Raw genomic sequence first — 15,793 nt, 5'->3', positions numbered from 1 at the left:
CTGAGCCACGCAGGCGCCCTGGGAAACTTTGGAGGTGTCAGACCAGGGTTTCTGCGGAGGCTCTTGAGTGGGGGCAAGGAGGGTGGGCCAGCGTGTGTCAGGCAGCCACAAGCCTATCCTGGGGCAGGGGTGTCCCGCGGGGGTGGGTGCTGAGAAGAGGACCCTTCCCCCACCCCATAGACTAGGGGGTGTCCAGGAAGGCTGCCTGGAGGAGGCAACGTTCTCCCCAGCCCAGGTGTGGAGGGATCTAGTTAGAGCCGCAGTGCAGGCCACTGATTCCAGCAGAGAGGACCCGGGCTCAGCCTGGGCCATGAGAGAGGAAGGCCGTACTCTGGGGGTGCTGCCATATGGCCCCCACCGAGGGCCAAGCACCACGGCCTTTTCACTTCCTCTCTAAGAGTAGCAGCGGTAGGAGCCACCAGCAGGCGGGGAGGGGAACAGAGGGCGCCGAAGAGGGAGGTGGCCTCTGGCTGAGGCGTCTCAGTTCCTCTGGGCCAGGGCCCTCCCACCCACTTGGTGCCAGGAGCACACCCAGTCCCCAGACATGGCCCAGTGTCCCCTGGGGACGGGACCGCCCCAGTAGAGGACCACTTTGGTTCACCCGTTTTCTCTGCAGGTTCATCAAGAAGCTGGAACACACCTGGAAGGCTCTTGTCCACGACGGGGTGAGCATTGTGCCTTCACGCGTCAGTCCACAGACGTGCTGGTCTCCCGGGGCCAGGCACAGGTGCTCCAGAGCCGAGAAACACGGGCCTCCCTTCCCGGAGCCAGTGTCCCGTGGGGGCGGCCGTGTGCCCCGGCAGTCACAGGCCAAGGGGTCCGGGTCAAGGCGGGAGAGGGCAGGCAGCTAGCCGTAGGCCGTCCGGCAGTGGGGTCTGAGCCACTGTGAGGGGCACGGAAGGGCTTCTTGGAGGAGAGGACGCCCAAGCTGAGCTGGGAGGATTCCCAAAGACCGCCTGACCGGGAGAGTCAGGGGCCAGCTAGGCAAAGAGCAGTCTGGAAACGCGCAAGACGGAGGGGGCTCGGGCACTGGCCACACCCACGGGCAGGCCAGCTGTTGGGGACCAAACAGGGTGCAGCTGCGACAGCAGCCCTAGCGCCCCGGTCCGGTTGGGCTGACGAGCTGGCTGGGGCCTCGATGCACGCCTGTCCTCCCGTGGCTCCCTTCAGACCGATTCTTACTGAAATGCTAAGGGCTGTCTGCGTGCGTGCGGTCTGTAAAGTCCAGAACCACAGCCGGCCCCCAACACCCCTCAGAGAGTGTTTGGACGGTCCAGATGGGAGCTTCCAGAAGGTGCACCAAGAAGGGCCAGGTGGCAGGAACCCTCTCACGGCGTCACAAAGCCATGGCAGCCAGAAGCAGTGCAAGGCCTACCGAGGCTGCTCGGGTTTGGGAGCCCAAACGGTGGTCAGCGTAGCCGTACAGGCGTGACCAGTCTGGGGCAGGTGGGGTGGCCCGTGGAGTCCAGGGCCGGCTGCTTCTGCCTGGCGCTGCACACTCCTGGGCGTGGCCCCAGGGCACTCCAGGCAGAGGAGAGGGCGGAGGCTGTCACTGCCTCGTCTCCCCCACCACCTCTCAGAACGCGGTCCTGCGGTCACGCCTCGCTGCAGCGAGGATGGGACGTGTAGCTTTCACCCTGGAGGCCTCGAGTCCCCTGTGGGTTCTGTTACGTTACAGCAGGAGGAGGACCCGGGCCCTGTCTGGGGGCACCTGTGGTCATCACCCCCGGGGGGGGGGGGGGCCGGGCAGGGGGGGGGCGGGGTGCCATCGTATCCGGCGAGAGTGGCAGCCTCTAGCCTCCCTGTCGCACAGACAAGGAGACAAGCTCAGAGGGGAGCCCGGCATCACCCCACACAAGCGCTGGGACCGAGGGACAGCAGCGGCCGCCTGTCCCCACCTCAGGCGTGGCCGTGCGCCACCAGCCGTCACTTACAAAACAGGCGTCCAGCCATCCTTTGTTGAGACTCGCTCTCAGAGAATTGCTCTGGTTTCCGAGTTTCGACGTTCATTCGTCTACCTCTTTGAGTAGCTGTTGCTTTCCATGGTTCAAAGGACTAGAAATACAGACAGGTTTATGATGGCGGAGTCTCCCTCCCACCCTGCCCTCTGCCACCGTCACCTGACCCCCAGGGCCATCCAGGAAGCCCCGTGCTGGGGATCCAGTCCCCTCTCCACATGGGCGGCTCTGCCCCGCCGCCGGCCTGTGCCCTAGGCTGTCCTGTGGGACCCGGGGAGCTCCTGCTGGGACCACGGCACTCACGCCCTTCTGCCCTCGGGCCCTCGTTTCTCTTCCCAGGACACCGTCTCTGTCCACCGGCCCAGCTTCTACGCAGAGCGCTTCTTCAAGTTCATGAGCAACACGGTCTTCCGGAAGAACTCCTGTGAGCCTCCCAGGCACTTTGGGCAGGAGGGCCCCCGGGGTGCAGAGACGGGAGGCAGGGCGGCCAAGAGCCGAGCGAGCCCACAGGGTCACCTCCCGCTACTCGGCCATCCTCGGGCCTCGGTCAGGGACTCGGTCCAGAGAACGGGAGAGTCAGGGCACCACCCTCACGGGGCCCAGCGCAGGGCCTGGGGCCCACCGTCTGAGCTCGAGTCCTGGCTGCACTGCCTCCTGCCGGGGTGACCTCCAGCAAGCGATGCCCCGCTCTGTGCCTCAGTTTCCTCATCTGTACACACGCAGCAGCTGGGCTTGACCCTGCACCGGTGCACGTTGAGGGGGACCACTTGCAGCCTCGTGCCGTCACCAAGGAAACCACCTTGGTGGACGAGGAGGCGGCCGGTCAACAGCCGGGACCCGGCATTGTCGAGGAGGACGCAGGACAGAGGCGGCTCTTGCCCCCTGGGTGTCTGTTGGGCCTCGAGTCCCAGATCCCGGCACACATCCCAGAAGGGGCCTTTCTCCCCATGTGTCTGTCCGCCATCTGCCCCCCGCTCCCTGTGTCCCCAGAAGGCAGCGTTCTCGTCAGCCTTGGTCGCTCTGTGTCCCCAGTGTCTAGCCTGGGGCCTGGCACACAGTAGGTGGTAAGTGCCCAGTGCCTACCTGCTCTCCCGGCCTGGGCCAGGCCTGTGTGGGCCGTGACCCAGCTTGGTCCCCTGGAGCCGGCTCGTCGAGCCAACGCAACGCTACGTTCAATGACATCTAGCCGGGAGCTTGAATCTTGACGGCAGTGGGATTGTCTCCCGAGAGTGGGCTGAGAGTGGGCTGTTCATCGGCGTCCGCGTGCCACGCCTTGGAACCTCTCCTGGGGCGTCATTCTCCCTGTGGTCCGGGGGGCTCACCAGCCTCCAGGTACCGGAGGGCTGTTCACAAGGCGAATTGAGCACGTACTGTGTGCTGGGGTTTGTGCCGGCCGTCCCGGGGCCAGAGCTCGCAGCAGGGACGGGGAGGACACCGTGACGGGGGCCGGTGGGCTGGGCCCGGTGCCGAGGGTGTTGCAGGGCTCACCCACCTTGTCCGACCCTGTTGTTACAGGCGAGGATGCTGGGGCCCGGAAGGGCTGGGCCGCATTCCACAGGCACTCGTCCCGGGTTAGACCAGGCCCTTGGTGCTGAGCCCTGCACGCCCCAAGGCCTTCTGTTTCCTGTCTGAAAGTGGAGGCCACAGCCAGGGCGGGCTGCGACAAGGGGGCCTCCTGGTGCCTCCCGAGGCAGAGCCGGGTAGAAAGCAGGGCAGGGTTTTCTCCACAAAGACAGCGGCTCGTTGCCCAGGCTTGAGGGCCGAGCTGGAGGCCGGGCAGCGGGGGCCGTGTGTGCAGGCAGCGGCCTTCGAGGGGGTGGCGAGCAGGCTTCCACGCAAAGGAGGGATGGGGGCTGGGGGCCCCTGCCTCAGGGTTGTCGGGGGCTCCCAGGCAGCCCCTGAGCGCCAGTGCGCCTCTCTCCACAGCCCTGAAGTCCTCCCCGTCCAAGAAGGGCCGTGGTGCGTCATTGGCTGTCAAGCCCCTGGGGCCCACGGCCGCCTTCTCGGCCAGCCAGATCCCCAGCGAGCGGGAAGATGCCCAGTATGACCTTCGGGGGGCCCGCAGCTACCCCACGCTGGAGGACGAAGGTGACCGGGCAGGCTGGGGAGCGGGCGCCTCGGTGACAGGAGAGATCAGGGGGCTGCTGGGGAAAGACGACGTCCCTGGGGGGCCGAGAGGGGAGGGGACGCAGGGAGCACCCCAGTGTGAGGAGAGGTTCCCTGAAGCTGGTACTTGGATGGGAAGGGCCTGGGTCACAGTCACCCCGCCCCCATCCCAGTCTGAGATCTACAGCCCTCTGGGGAGTGCTGCGGAGGGAGAGGTGACCCACCCCATCACCAGGCGTGCAGACACCCAGAGGGATGAAGCACTTGATAGGGTTGGGCATGGTGTTTTGGAAGGTCCCTCCCAGTTTCCAGGTTAAAGGTGCCAGGCAGGGAGGGTCTGGGGGGATAGCATCAAGGGAGAGACTGCATGTGCAAAGGCCCCGGGGCAGTAGTAGGCCTGGCGCGTTGGAGGAACAGTGAGAGGCCTGTGTGGTCGCAGCAGAGTGAGCGAGGAGGTGGGCAGGTGGAGCAGGACCTGTGGGCCCCCAGGACGGGTGGGCTGCCGGAAGCTGTTGTGCCAGGGGTAAATTGGAGTGCATTTGCCCTCTTAAAGCTGGCCAGCAGGACGTGGTGTTGGGTGGCAGGTGGGGGTGGGGCATGGGTGCAGAAGGTGAGCCGAGCCACAGGTGGAGCCAGAGGCCCGGAAGGTTTGCCCTGGGGGCCCGGCTCCTGCAGGTGCCCACAGCCTCCTCCCCACAGGCCGGCCCGACCTCCTGCCCTGCACGCCGCCATCTTTTGAGGAGGCCACCACCGCCTCCATCGCCACAACCCTGTCTTCCACGTCCCTCTCCATCCCAGAGCGATCTCCCTCGGAGACCTCAGAGCAGCCACGGTACCGGTGAGGGGCCGGGGGCGTCTCCCTCCGCGAGGCGGGGGCGTGGCCACATCCCGTACCGGGTGGGGCGGGCGGCCTCCGCCACCGCCACCGGTTCCACCTGCTTGCGTCTCTCTGCAGGCGGCGCACACAGTCTTCCGGACAGGATGGCCGGTGAGACGAGACCCCAGCTTCTCCCCACCTGGCCCCACGGTCTCCCCGCAAGGCCTTTCCTCTCTCCTCCCCTCCCCCTCGCACCCCGTCTGCCTTCCCGCCCAGAGCCCCGCCTCCCTGACCACTTGCCTGGGCGCGGATTTAAGTTAGGGCCTAGAACGGCACAGAATCTTGAGTCACTTTGTAATTCTTTCCACCCTCCCACTCCCTTCCCTGCAGCTGCCTGTTGATCTTTTAATTTTATTAGTTTTTCTTCGAAGGGGTACAAAAGAGAATGTAGTGAATGCCCCCCCCCTGCCCCATGCCCGTTCCCTTCCATGGGGGCAACCCCTGGACGGGTCTTTTGTTTTTTTGTCTCTTTCTGGAACTACATTATGAGCTTATGAGAAAACGTACACACGGCCTGTTTCTGCCTTTGTCTTGACACAAGCAGAGGCCTGTGCCACCGCAGGCCCCTTGTTGTGCACACTTACAGGTCAAGGCCGGCTGTGAGCACGCGAAGCCCCCCGCTGCTTCTCTTCCACCTCACAGGGCTTCGCCTGCCCCTCCCCCCCCCCCCCCCCCCCCCCCCGGGGGGCACTTGGGTGGTTTCTCTTGCTGAATCTTAAAGTGACCTGTAGGGCTTGCCTTCCTTAGTTTGGGGGTTAAATATTCCTGCCAGTTGGAAAGAAAGTTATGGCATAAAGCACTTTCGGTGGAAAGCGTTTCCCCCTGTCCAGCTGCCCCTCCAGCCTCCACAACCTTTTTGCTCTCTGGTGTTGCTCTGCGGAGACATTGTCCCATTCCTGGCTGCCGGAATGTTCTGACGCGTCTACATCAAGGGCCTGGATCGTTGAACCCCCCCCCCCCCCCCCGGGAACCACCCCACCTCCAGGCCAGGGCCCAGCTACCCCCGGGAGGGTGGGCAGGATCCAGGCCACCATTCACACATTATTCCCCTGCTGGTACTGGGGTCACGGTCAGTCCCTGCCCCCTTGCAGACCTCAGGGGTGAGCTGGGCCAGCTCAGGGCGCTGGTCAGGTGGCACCCAGAGGGAGCACCCCACGGAGGCTCCCAGCTTCCCACCAGGACTGGAGATCCACCGGCCTGGAGCTTGCCTGGTGCACCCCCACCCCCACCCCCACCCCCGGGGGGGCAGAGTTCCGGTGAGAGAGCGTGAGGTGCAGCTTCCCACTGCCTCCAGGTCCCAAGAGGAGACACACGTGGAGGAGGACCTGCAGCAGGTCACGGTGCAGGTGGAGTCCGCGTGCAGCGTGGAGATCGTGGTCCCCAAGGAGGAAGACGCGGGGTGAGTCACCAGCCAGCGGGCCGGCCGCCGTCCCGTTGCCCGACTCTGTTCTCGGCTTCTGCTCTGATCCCATTGGCTGAGCGTGGCCACGTGGCCAGCTGGCCCCCGAGGCAGGCTGGGTAATGGAGTCCGCGTTCTGGGGCCGGGAATGGGGTCCTGGAAGGGGCGGCGCGGGCAGCGGGAAGTGGGCGATCCGCGCAGGGGCTCCTCCGGGGCGTCGGGTCTCCGGCAGAGCCGCCGGCTGTGCGCCAGTCCTGGGATCCTTTCTCAGCCCCTGGAGCCCCGAGCTGGCAGGAGTGGGGCCCCGGCTCCCCAGGGAGCCTTCTGGGCTCAGCCCGCTTCCCCCATCGTGTCGTGTGCCCGATTCAGGGACTCCTGGTTTGTTTCCGTGCGCGTTCCTGCTCCTCCGGCGCAGACGGGGGTTCAGGCTCCCGTGTGTCTCTGACAAGGAGGCGCTCCCGGCCGCGCGTGGGCCACCCGGCGCTGATGCCGCCGTCCGTGGGCTCAGCGAGAAGCGGCTCTTCTATACTGGCCTGCCGAAGCGTGTCATTTCGCTTCTCACGGCCTCTCTGACCCGAGGCAGTGGCTCTTGGCCCCCAGAGGACATGGGGCTGGTGTCTGGGGACACCTGTGGCCAGAATCGTGCCCTGCCCCGCACGCCCCCAGAGAACCATCTGCCCCCACGTCCATGGAGACCCTGCTGCAAGGTTTATTTAGGAGTGTCTCCCAACTTTGGAGTATTTGAAGACTGTTTTATTTACATTTTCAGTACTTAATCTTAGCTTTAAGTTGAAGGAAGCAGACTAGAAAATCCACGTAGATTTTAAAAACATTTAGCCTGTCTGCTCCAATACAGATTTCGTTTTTTAAATGTTTGTTTATTTTGAGGGAGAGGGAGAGACAACGCAAGCGGGGGAAGGGCAGAGAGAGAGGGGGACAGAGGATCCGAGATGGGCTCTGCGCTGAGAGCAGAGACTCCGATGTGGGGTTGGAACTCACGAACTGTGAGATCATGACCTGAGCCGAAGTCGGATGCTCAACCCACTGAGCCAGCCAGGTGCCCCACAGGATTCATTGTTTAAGGTCAGCGGACGTGTGTGAACAACGTGTGTTCTCTGTGAAGGGATGGAAAGTTCTGGGGCCGCTCTGTCTGATGTATCGATCGATGGCACTCAGTTGTGTCACATCCTGGTTTCTCCTCTTTGGTGTGCTTGGTCCTATAATTGGCATCGTGATCAAATTTTTCTTGCTTTTGCCACGATTTCTGCTTTATGTGCTTTTTAAAATTTCCATTGCGTTTCGAGAGACCTCACTTCACTCTCACAGACACACATTCCCAGGCTGCACTTTGCCATCCAGGGTTTATTTTGAGGGGCGCCTGGGCGGCTCAGTCGGTTGAGCAGCTGGCTCTTGATCTCAGCTCAAGCCGTGATCTCTTGGTTCGTGAGCTCAAGCCCCACATCGGGCTCTGCTCGGATGCCTCGGAGCCTGCCTGGGATTCTCTGCCCCTCCTCCCCCTTCTCACATTTGATGTCGCACTCTCTCGCTCTCTATTTCTCTCTCTCTCTCTCAAATAAACCTTAAAAAACAAATAAACGGTAAAAAAAAAAAAAAAATAGAATTTATTTCACACGCACAGACCCGTGTGTGCGCACACAGCGGCTTCTGCTACCCGTGGCTTTTTTGCCCTTAACTGAATTCTTAACAGCATAACGCGTCTTTCGGTCTTTGCCCCCAAAACAGCCCATCCCTCCAAGGGTAGAGGTGCTCCCCCATCTCAGAGCCTGTCATTCTGCTCAGGAGATGGAATCCATCCCCGGTCACTCGGCTTAGGACACGCCTCACTTTCCATCTGGAGCCTCAGTTTCTTTCCTGTCTGTAACTCAGGAGGGTGGCAGTCCCCTCCCCAGTGGAGGCTCGCTGGGTGAATTCAGGCAAGGTTCCTGAAAGGGCCTGGCCCAGAGGAAGTGCTCGGTGAAGAGGAGAAAGAGGTTCTGACCCAACATGGTGGGTCCCCGGCGTCCTTCCTCCACAGATGGGGAAACTGAGGCTCGGACGGGAAAGGACCCTCAGGGTCGCACGGGGAGTGACGGTGACGCCGGGACCTGCCCGCCCACTGGTGTGTGCTCACCCGTTCGCGGGAGGGCCGATTATCTCCCGGGCCTCAGCAGTGATGGGGAGGTTTTGTTTTATTTGGCCTCCTGAGTCTTTCGCGTCTGTGCTGCCCCGCTGATGAGAGGGGAGGAGGCAGGCAGGACCCTGCGGCGGGGGCTGGGGCAGGTGGCTGCCGTCCAGAGCCCTGCCCCCAGGACTCCCGTGTCCCTGTGTCCCCAGGGTGGAGGCTTCCCCAGCCTGCGCCTCTGCTGCTGCCGAAGCAGAAACGGCCAGCCAGGCCTCGGAGCCCGCCAGCCAGGCCTCGGATGAGGAGGACACGCCTGCCACTGACATCTACTTTGTAAGTCCCCTGCAGCTCCCGACGTCGCCCGGCCCTCGACCAGACGCACTCACACGCTCACAAGGCACTCCTGTGGACACAGACGCGCACTCACGGGTCAACGCGCCCCTCCGCACACTCTCGCACACCCAGTGTGCCTTCGCACACATTTACACCCACACGTTCACGTGCTGTGGGAACGCCCTGCCCCGCGCCCTCCAGGCCAGGCCACCCCACGTCAGGGGAACTGCCCTGTCCTCGAGGTCCGAGCCCCACAGGGCCCCGTAGGTCCCGGGCAGCCCCGGGGCTGGCTGCTAAGGGCTGCAGGCTGCGTGGCCCTTCTCCTGCTGGGACGGGGGTGGGGGGTACGGCCAGGTGGGTTCTGTTCTCGGGGAGGTAAGGGGACTGTGGCGAGGGGCAGGTGGGACAGGTGTGCTTCATGCTGCCAACCTCGTGGCCGAGGACTCACGGCTGCTCCTGGAGGAGGTGGGGTCTGTCGCAGCAGGAAGGGGCCTTGCCCCGGGGACCCGGGGACCCGGGGACCCAGGACCTCTCTTCCAGAGCTGGGGGTCGCCTCCCGCCCTGCATCTCCCACAGGTAGACAGGTTAGCTGGGCCGGGAGCCTGGGTGAGATGGGTGCCGGGTGGCCAGGTGGCCTCGTGCAGTGGAGGGGCCTGCCTGTCTCCCTCCCGGACCTATGATCTCGTCTCTGCCCCTGGGTCCTGCCACACCGCTGTCTCCTAGCTAACACCACACTGCTGTCTGTCTTGGGGCCTCTGTCTGGCCTGGAGTCGTAACAGGTGCACTGTGTGTGCGTCCCCACCCCCGCCGTCCTCTCCCCGTCCCGGGGGGCTTGGTTTGTGTCCCATTGTGCGGATCAGTGTGCGAGGCGGCCCCGGGGCCGTGTTCGATGTGCGCGTCTGGGTCCTGTCACCTGAGCGGGCGGCCAGGCCCTGCAGGCAGCGGAGGAGGTAGCGGGCCAGAGCGGGACCCCGCCACCCCCAGACTCACCTCCCGCTTGGCCATCTGCTTACCTGCCCCTGCCCCTGCCCCCCGCGCCCTCCCCACCTAACCTCCCCGCCGGATTCCGTTGCCTCATCCTGTCCTCTGTTTGCTTCTTCCCCCCGCTCGCCCGGCCCGCCCAGTTCACCGATGGGAGGTACTGGATTTACTCTCCCCGGCATCGCCGACTGCGGGCCGTGACGCTGAGCTCCTCAGGGACTGTAAGTGACCACAGCAGGCCTCCAGGGAGCCCAGCCCCCAACCCACCACCCTGGGCAGCAGAGAGCCACAGGTCCCGGCTGTCCCATGGCCTCTGAGAAGGGACTTGGGGAAGTAAGCACCTTGACCGAGACCAGCCACGTGTCCCCTGGTGATGTCACCACTGGGCCCGTAGGCACACACGGCCGGGGATAAGGGGACTTGGCCGTGGCGGCGGGGCCTGCATCTGACCCCAGCCCCTGGCGGCCTCTGCCCCTCTCCCCAGCCCGCCCAAGTCAGGCACAGGTCAGAGGACATTGTCCCATAGTCAGACCTCGCTGCCGATGGCTCCCCAAGGGGCGTCTGCCCTGTGGAAGCAGGTGGTCACATGGGTCAGCAAAGGGACCGCAAAGCCAGGCTCTTAGCCGCAGGAGAGAGGAGGTGGTCTTTCCATACTCATTTCACAGTGGAGGGACCAAGGTCTCGGCTCCCCAGGAAGCCCACGAGGGCCCACGGTTTACATGAAATCTGGGTCCAGGCTCCCAGGCAGCCCCTGTGTCTGGGAGACACTCCTCTACGTAATGGGCTTGGGACGCTATGTGCACCTCATGCAGCAGTGGCCTGATAATTGGCATCATGAGCAATAAATGAGGGCCCAGAGAGGCCAGGTAACCTGCCCAGAGCCACACAGCGCTCCAAGCAGGCAGAACAGGTTGAGTATCTGAAGTAAGTTTCTGTTCTCAAGACGAGGCCCCTCAGAGGCTCACACCCCCCAGCCCCAAATGCCTGTGAGCATCCCTGGTCACCGGCACTGAGCTAACCCGAGAGGTGGAAACCGCTTCCCCAGGCCTTCCTGCCGTGCTGTGTCCTCGTGAGTCAGGGATGCAACACCCCTAGGATGATCTAAGAGGAGGCCCCGAGGGCCCCCAGGGGAGTGCTTTGCAAAGGCTGCCTGGAGAGGGGTTGACCCTGACCTAGAATCACCGGGGTGTGGGGAGGTGGGAGAGGGAAGGCCGGGCTCCGTGGGGGGCACAGCGGAAGCCAGTGGGGGGCACCTGGGAGGCGAGGGAAGAGCGTGAGGGCTAGATGGGTGGGTCAGGCCCGAGGGCCTGCAGAACCGGGGACCGTGTGTCCTTGGCCCCACTTTAGTGGGGTCACCATGGGGTTCTGCGTCCTGCTGCCCACCATCGCTTCCCTGGGCAGGCTCTTTGCAGAGTGCAGGCACAGACCCTCTTGTCCCACGTTCTTGCCCTACAGGGGCAGCTACCCTGACGTCGTCTATCTGCGGCGGCTCCCCCCCCCCCCCCACCCCGCGCGGGGACTCCCAGGCAGGCAGCGGCTTTTGTTGTGCTGTGACCAGTAAGCAGCCGCAGGGCCTGTGTGCCCCTGCACGAGTCCACCCTCAGGGGGTGTATCCCTGGGCCAGGGGCAAGAATGAGCTGGCCGAGGCACCCCGAGGCGGGCAGTGCCTTGCGCGGGTACCGGGGGGTCTGGCCTGTGGGGGCAGGTCCCGCGGCAAGAGCTTGGAGGAGGGGCAGGGTGGGGTGGGCAGAGGTGGGGGCTCCAAGGTGGGGCGGGCTTACCTCTTCAGAGAGCATAGAGGCCGCACGCTGGTGCTTGTCCTTCACGAGGCCATGAAGAAGCCACCCCTTGTAGAGACGAGGCTGGTGGTCGGGGTCGGAGGCAGGAGGGGCAGGTCTGGGGGCGTTTTGGGTTGTGGCCCCCGTGGGTTTGGGGGCCATGGACGGCCCAGGGGGGCGTGGCCAGGGCAGGTGCGTGCTCAGGCCCACTGCTCCCAGCAGAGGCGGGGCAAGGGGGTAGGTCTACAGGCACTGAAGAATGGGGGGGGGGGGGGGGGGGGGAGAGAAGAGAAAGAAAAAGGAGAAGGGAGCTGGGGGTGGGGAGGATTCTTGTGGTGGGAGCAGACCCAGGACGGACACGTGTGGGTGGGTGCAGAAGGCACACGTGCCCTCCCCGCCAGTCCGACCCAGAATGGCGACCCCCTTCCCCGTCACAGCCGGAAGAGCCCACCCCCTGGCTGGGCCTGTGTTGCTTGCTGTCTGGGTGGCCCGTGCCTGGGTGTCACCCGGCTATCTGTGCGTTTGGGGCATGAGGAAACAGCCTCCACCCTGTGCCCCCGACTGCCCACATCACCCGGGACCCCCAGCGGAGGGTCGCCAGGGCCCTGCCCCAGCTGGCGGCCCCAGCGGCCGCACAGCAGGCAGGACTGAGGCCGGAGCGCTGCCCCCGGGGCTAGGACGGAGACGAGGGGGCGGGAGGGGGCGGGGGAGGGCCGAGCAGGAGGGGAGGGGACAGCAAACAGGCCACGCCCCACGCCCCTCCCTTCCCCTCCGCTGCTCCGGGCCCTGCCTGCACCCCCCACCCGTGCACCGCGCCGCGCCCTGCCGCCCACCCCGCACTGCCGCCGCTCGGCCCCGCCGGCCCGAGGGGGCCGTCCAGGTGGGGCTGGGGCCTGTCGGGGAGAGGACAGCGGGGGCTGAGCCGCCTACTCGTCGTCCGCGTTGGGGTCCGCCTCCTTTATTTCTGTTTCTTCCTTCCTCCCGCCTGCCTCTCTCGCGCCTCCTCGCACCCTGCTCTTCTGCGCGCCCTTCCTGCACGTGCGCCCGCCCGCCCTGCAGCCCGCCGACGAGAGGAGCTGGGTGTACTCCCCGCTGCACTATAGCGCGCAGGTCCACCCAGCCTCCGACGGCGAGAGCGACACAGTAAGTGCGCCCCGGCCCGCCACGCCCGGGGCCTCTCGGGCCCCGGGACAGACGGGGAAACGCAGGCCCGGGGCGGGAGGGGGCCGGTGTCTCGGGCCCTCGCGGCAGGGCGGGGGTGGGGGTGGGGGTCCTCACCCGCGCCCTTGCCTTTCGCAGTAATTTCTATGCAGTCACCGACCCAGAGCCGAGCGCTCGCTGCCGCCCTGGCTGCTTCCCGGAGGCGCCGCCCGCCCGCCCGCCGGACCTCGCTCCACGACGGCCGCGGCCCCCAGCTCCCGTCTACTACCTACGCCTGTGAGACTGTGAACCTCCCTGAGTGTCCGATCATGTATTTATTTTGGGTCCTTACTCTTTGCACAAAGACGGCAGCACACGTGTGCTTTTTTAGAAAAAGATAAAAAAGGGGAAAAAAAAAAAAAAAAAAAAAGGACGTGATGGGAAAAGAAGAGAAACCACCCCACTGCACCTTGTGGTTCTTTGCTGTGCTTGAATGTGTGTCGCCGAGGGAACGAGGCCAGTTGGCTTCGGGGACCTGGCGCCCTCTGAGGGGGGGGCCGGTCACCCAGGCTGAAACCCACACTCTGAGGCTCCGCCTCTCTGCTTGGACGGGGCGCCGAGGAGGGAAGGACCACGGAGTCCCCGCCGGTGCCTGGGACCACAGGCCCCCCCTGGCTAGGTGTTGTGGCCAGGCACGTGACATCCGTCCTTGGGGGTGGCTGACCGGTGGTCTGGGGGGCGGGGGCTCTCCACCCCGCTGATGCCTGTAATCTCTGCATCTGTTTCCCACCACCTGCCTGCCAGCTGACCTTTGAGTAGGAATGGCCGGCGGCCGCCCCTCTCGCCAGAGCTCAGGACAGTGGACTTCCCTGTGGTCCCCACACGGCCTGCTCACTGTCCAGAAGAGGGGCCCAAGCGAAGGGCGACGTTGGGCCCCAGGCCGTGGGACTTCCGGAGATCACGTCCCGGCACAGGGGTCCCCCCCATGGTCAGGCTGCCTAGCTGTCCAGTTCCAGGCCCCCCAGGACTGGGATGGGTGTTTGTTTCTTTGTTTGTTTGTTTGTTTGTTTGTTTGTTTTAAGACAGCGATGCATCTGTGAGTTAAATGATAAGAGAAGAAATTCTTCGTGAAAAACAAAAATTTTCTAGTTTGTCATCTTCAGCAGGGGCAGCCCCTTCCGGGCTCAGAGACCCCATCGTGTCCAGAGGGGACGGTGGGAGCCGACAGCATCGCAGGGTCTGTCCTGCCCCCACGCAAATGCACTCCCACCTCTTGAAAGGTGACACAGTGGGGGTGGCTTCCCCCTGCCCACTCTGCCCCCCACTGGCTGGCTCGCTTGCTTGGGAGAGCTGGGAGCTGGCTTGGAGCAGAAGCCTCACCTGGAAGAATTTCTCCCAGCCCTGGCCTCCCTGGTGGAGAACCTGCTGATCCAGGACTTTGATTTTCCGAGTCCCTTGGGGGCTGCATAGTTTGCCGTTCCCTGTGTGGACCCCTCGTCTGCCCTCGTGTCCCCTCACCCGGCTCGCTTCGTGCACCTGGAGGGAGCCTGCTGGCCTGGCTGCTGTCCACTCCTCCCTGGAGAACCAGGTTGCATGCTGGGGGCCGTCCCCTAGCTGCTGGCACAGGGGCTCCCGGGACGTGCCAGCATGCAGCCCGGGGAAGACAGCCCTCAGACGACCCGTCAGAACAAGCCCGTGGGTGTCCCAGATGAGAAGCAAAACTATGTCCTCTCCCTCTTGCCCAAGGAGCCTTTGTCCAGACCCTGGGCAGCGTCCTCACCTGGATCTCAGACCAGCATCTGTCTGCGGGTGCCCTGGCTGCATGCCACAAGTCGCCGGTCCCTCCCTACCCCTTCCCATCAAGGGGATGACGGCGGAGCAGACAGAGGTCCGAAGGTGCATCTCAGACCTTGATGACTAACAAGGACCACTGTGTCACCCGGAAGCCGGTGTCAGAGCCCGTGCCCGGGCACGGATGTGAGTTCTGCAGGGATGACCAGAGCAGCAGGCACAGTCCCGGAGCAGCGCGCCCCGTGTCCAGGGCTCGTCAGCCACCTGGAGCTTCAGGAGGGAGCGGGGGAGCCCTGCTGGCCCCCTTGGGCTTTCCCGAATCACGGGACAAAGGCATTGCTGGGATGCTGATACAAGAGAACTTTGCAAGCCTCCTGGATATCATAACATTTCTATTTTTGTGCAGGTCACTAAGACCCCCTTGGAGACCTGTTTTGTGCTGGTTGCATCCTTTGTCCCTTTTCAGAGAACTGTCACGTGGATGCTAGCGTGGCCTGCAGACTGTGCCGATGGGAGGGGTTTGCTTATTTTCCGGGCAGGGGGCCGGAAGGCAAGACTTTATTTATAATGTGTAGCAAATTCATGGCCTTTCCCAGCTCCCACCCCCACCCAGAGGAAGGCTCTGGACCCAGCCAGCTGTCACCCACCCCCCCCCCCCCCGCACAGGAATCTAAATTCCTTCGTGGCGACACCCTGTCTCCCCTCCTGGCTCATCTCTGATGGCTGCGATCCCTGAGAGCTGAGAGCCTGAGCGCTGGCTGGCAGTCTGTGCAAAAGAAAGGCATTTCCTGAGACTGTCTAGGTGCAACTTCCTGAGAGCCCTCGCTGGCCTCTGTCCAGCCTCGCCCCCTCCCTCCACCACTTGGCTCAGTGCAATACTCCCCTTCCGGTTGGGGTCCCTTGCCATGGTACTGTCGCTGCAGCCCCTGGGTCCGCACTGCAGGTCAACGCCCTCCACCGCCTTTTCTCTGGTGGCTCCGTTGCATCGCCTGCCCCGCCCCCATCTCGTTTTTATGGTCGAACTGATTTCAAAACAACGAAACTGCAAACCTCGTGTGTCTTAATTCTCTCAGGGGGTTCCGTGTGCTCAGCCCCTATGGTCTGGTGTGTGACAATCTGGAGCGCGGCCTCATCGGGCACAGAATGCCGTCTCGCTCAAACCCAGAGCCGTGGGCACCTCTGTAACTGTGCAGCCGCTGCTGGCCCCAAATAACATATGCAGCCCTGGGCCCCCGCTCCCCATCCCCGCCACCCCTCCTTCTTTTTACGTTGGAGAGATCTCTCTAATAAATCGGGTAATAAGCATCA

The 15,793-nt window shown here is 64.0% G+C and overlaps 1 protein-coding gene across 4 annotated transcripts in view; it reads left to right on the top strand.

Annotated features, from left to right (window-relative positions):
- The window catches only part of PIP5K1C (phosphatidylinositol-4-phosphate 5-kinase type 1 gamma), a 49,767-nt gene extending 33,974 nt beyond the window's left edge, over positions 1–15,793 (top strand). The window contains exons 10-19 of one of the 4 annotated variants that reach the window (XM_049639617.1): positions 617–665; positions 2,298–2,382; positions 3,885–4,046; positions 4,764–4,902; positions 5,020–5,052; positions 6,236–6,340; positions 8,675–8,795; positions 9,920–9,997; positions 12,614–12,697; positions 12,854–15,793. In XM_049639617.1, the coding sequence (XP_049495574.1) occupies positions 617–665; positions 2,298–2,382; positions 3,885–4,046; positions 4,764–4,902; positions 5,020–5,052; positions 6,236–6,340; positions 8,675–8,795; positions 9,920–9,997; positions 12,614–12,697; positions 12,854–12,856 (859 nt within the window). In that variant the 3' untranslated portion in view covers positions 12,857–15,793. The remainder of the gene's footprint in view (positions 1–616; positions 666–2,297; positions 2,383–3,884; positions 4,047–4,763; positions 4,903–5,019; positions 5,053–6,235; positions 6,341–8,674; positions 8,796–9,919; positions 9,998–12,613; positions 12,698–12,853) is intronic. The other 3 variants (XM_049639615.1, XM_049639614.1, XM_049639616.1) reach the window with 3 other exon arrangements.

The sequence above is a fragment of the Panthera uncia genome, chromosome A2, assembly GCF_023721935.1.
Source record: "Panthera uncia isolate 11264 chromosome A2, Puncia_PCG_1.0, whole genome shotgun sequence".
Lineage (NCBI taxonomy): Eukaryota > Metazoa > Chordata > Mammalia > Carnivora > Felidae > Panthera > Panthera uncia.
Note: the sequence above shows the minus strand (reverse complement) of the source record. Positions and strands in the feature narration are given on the sequence as shown.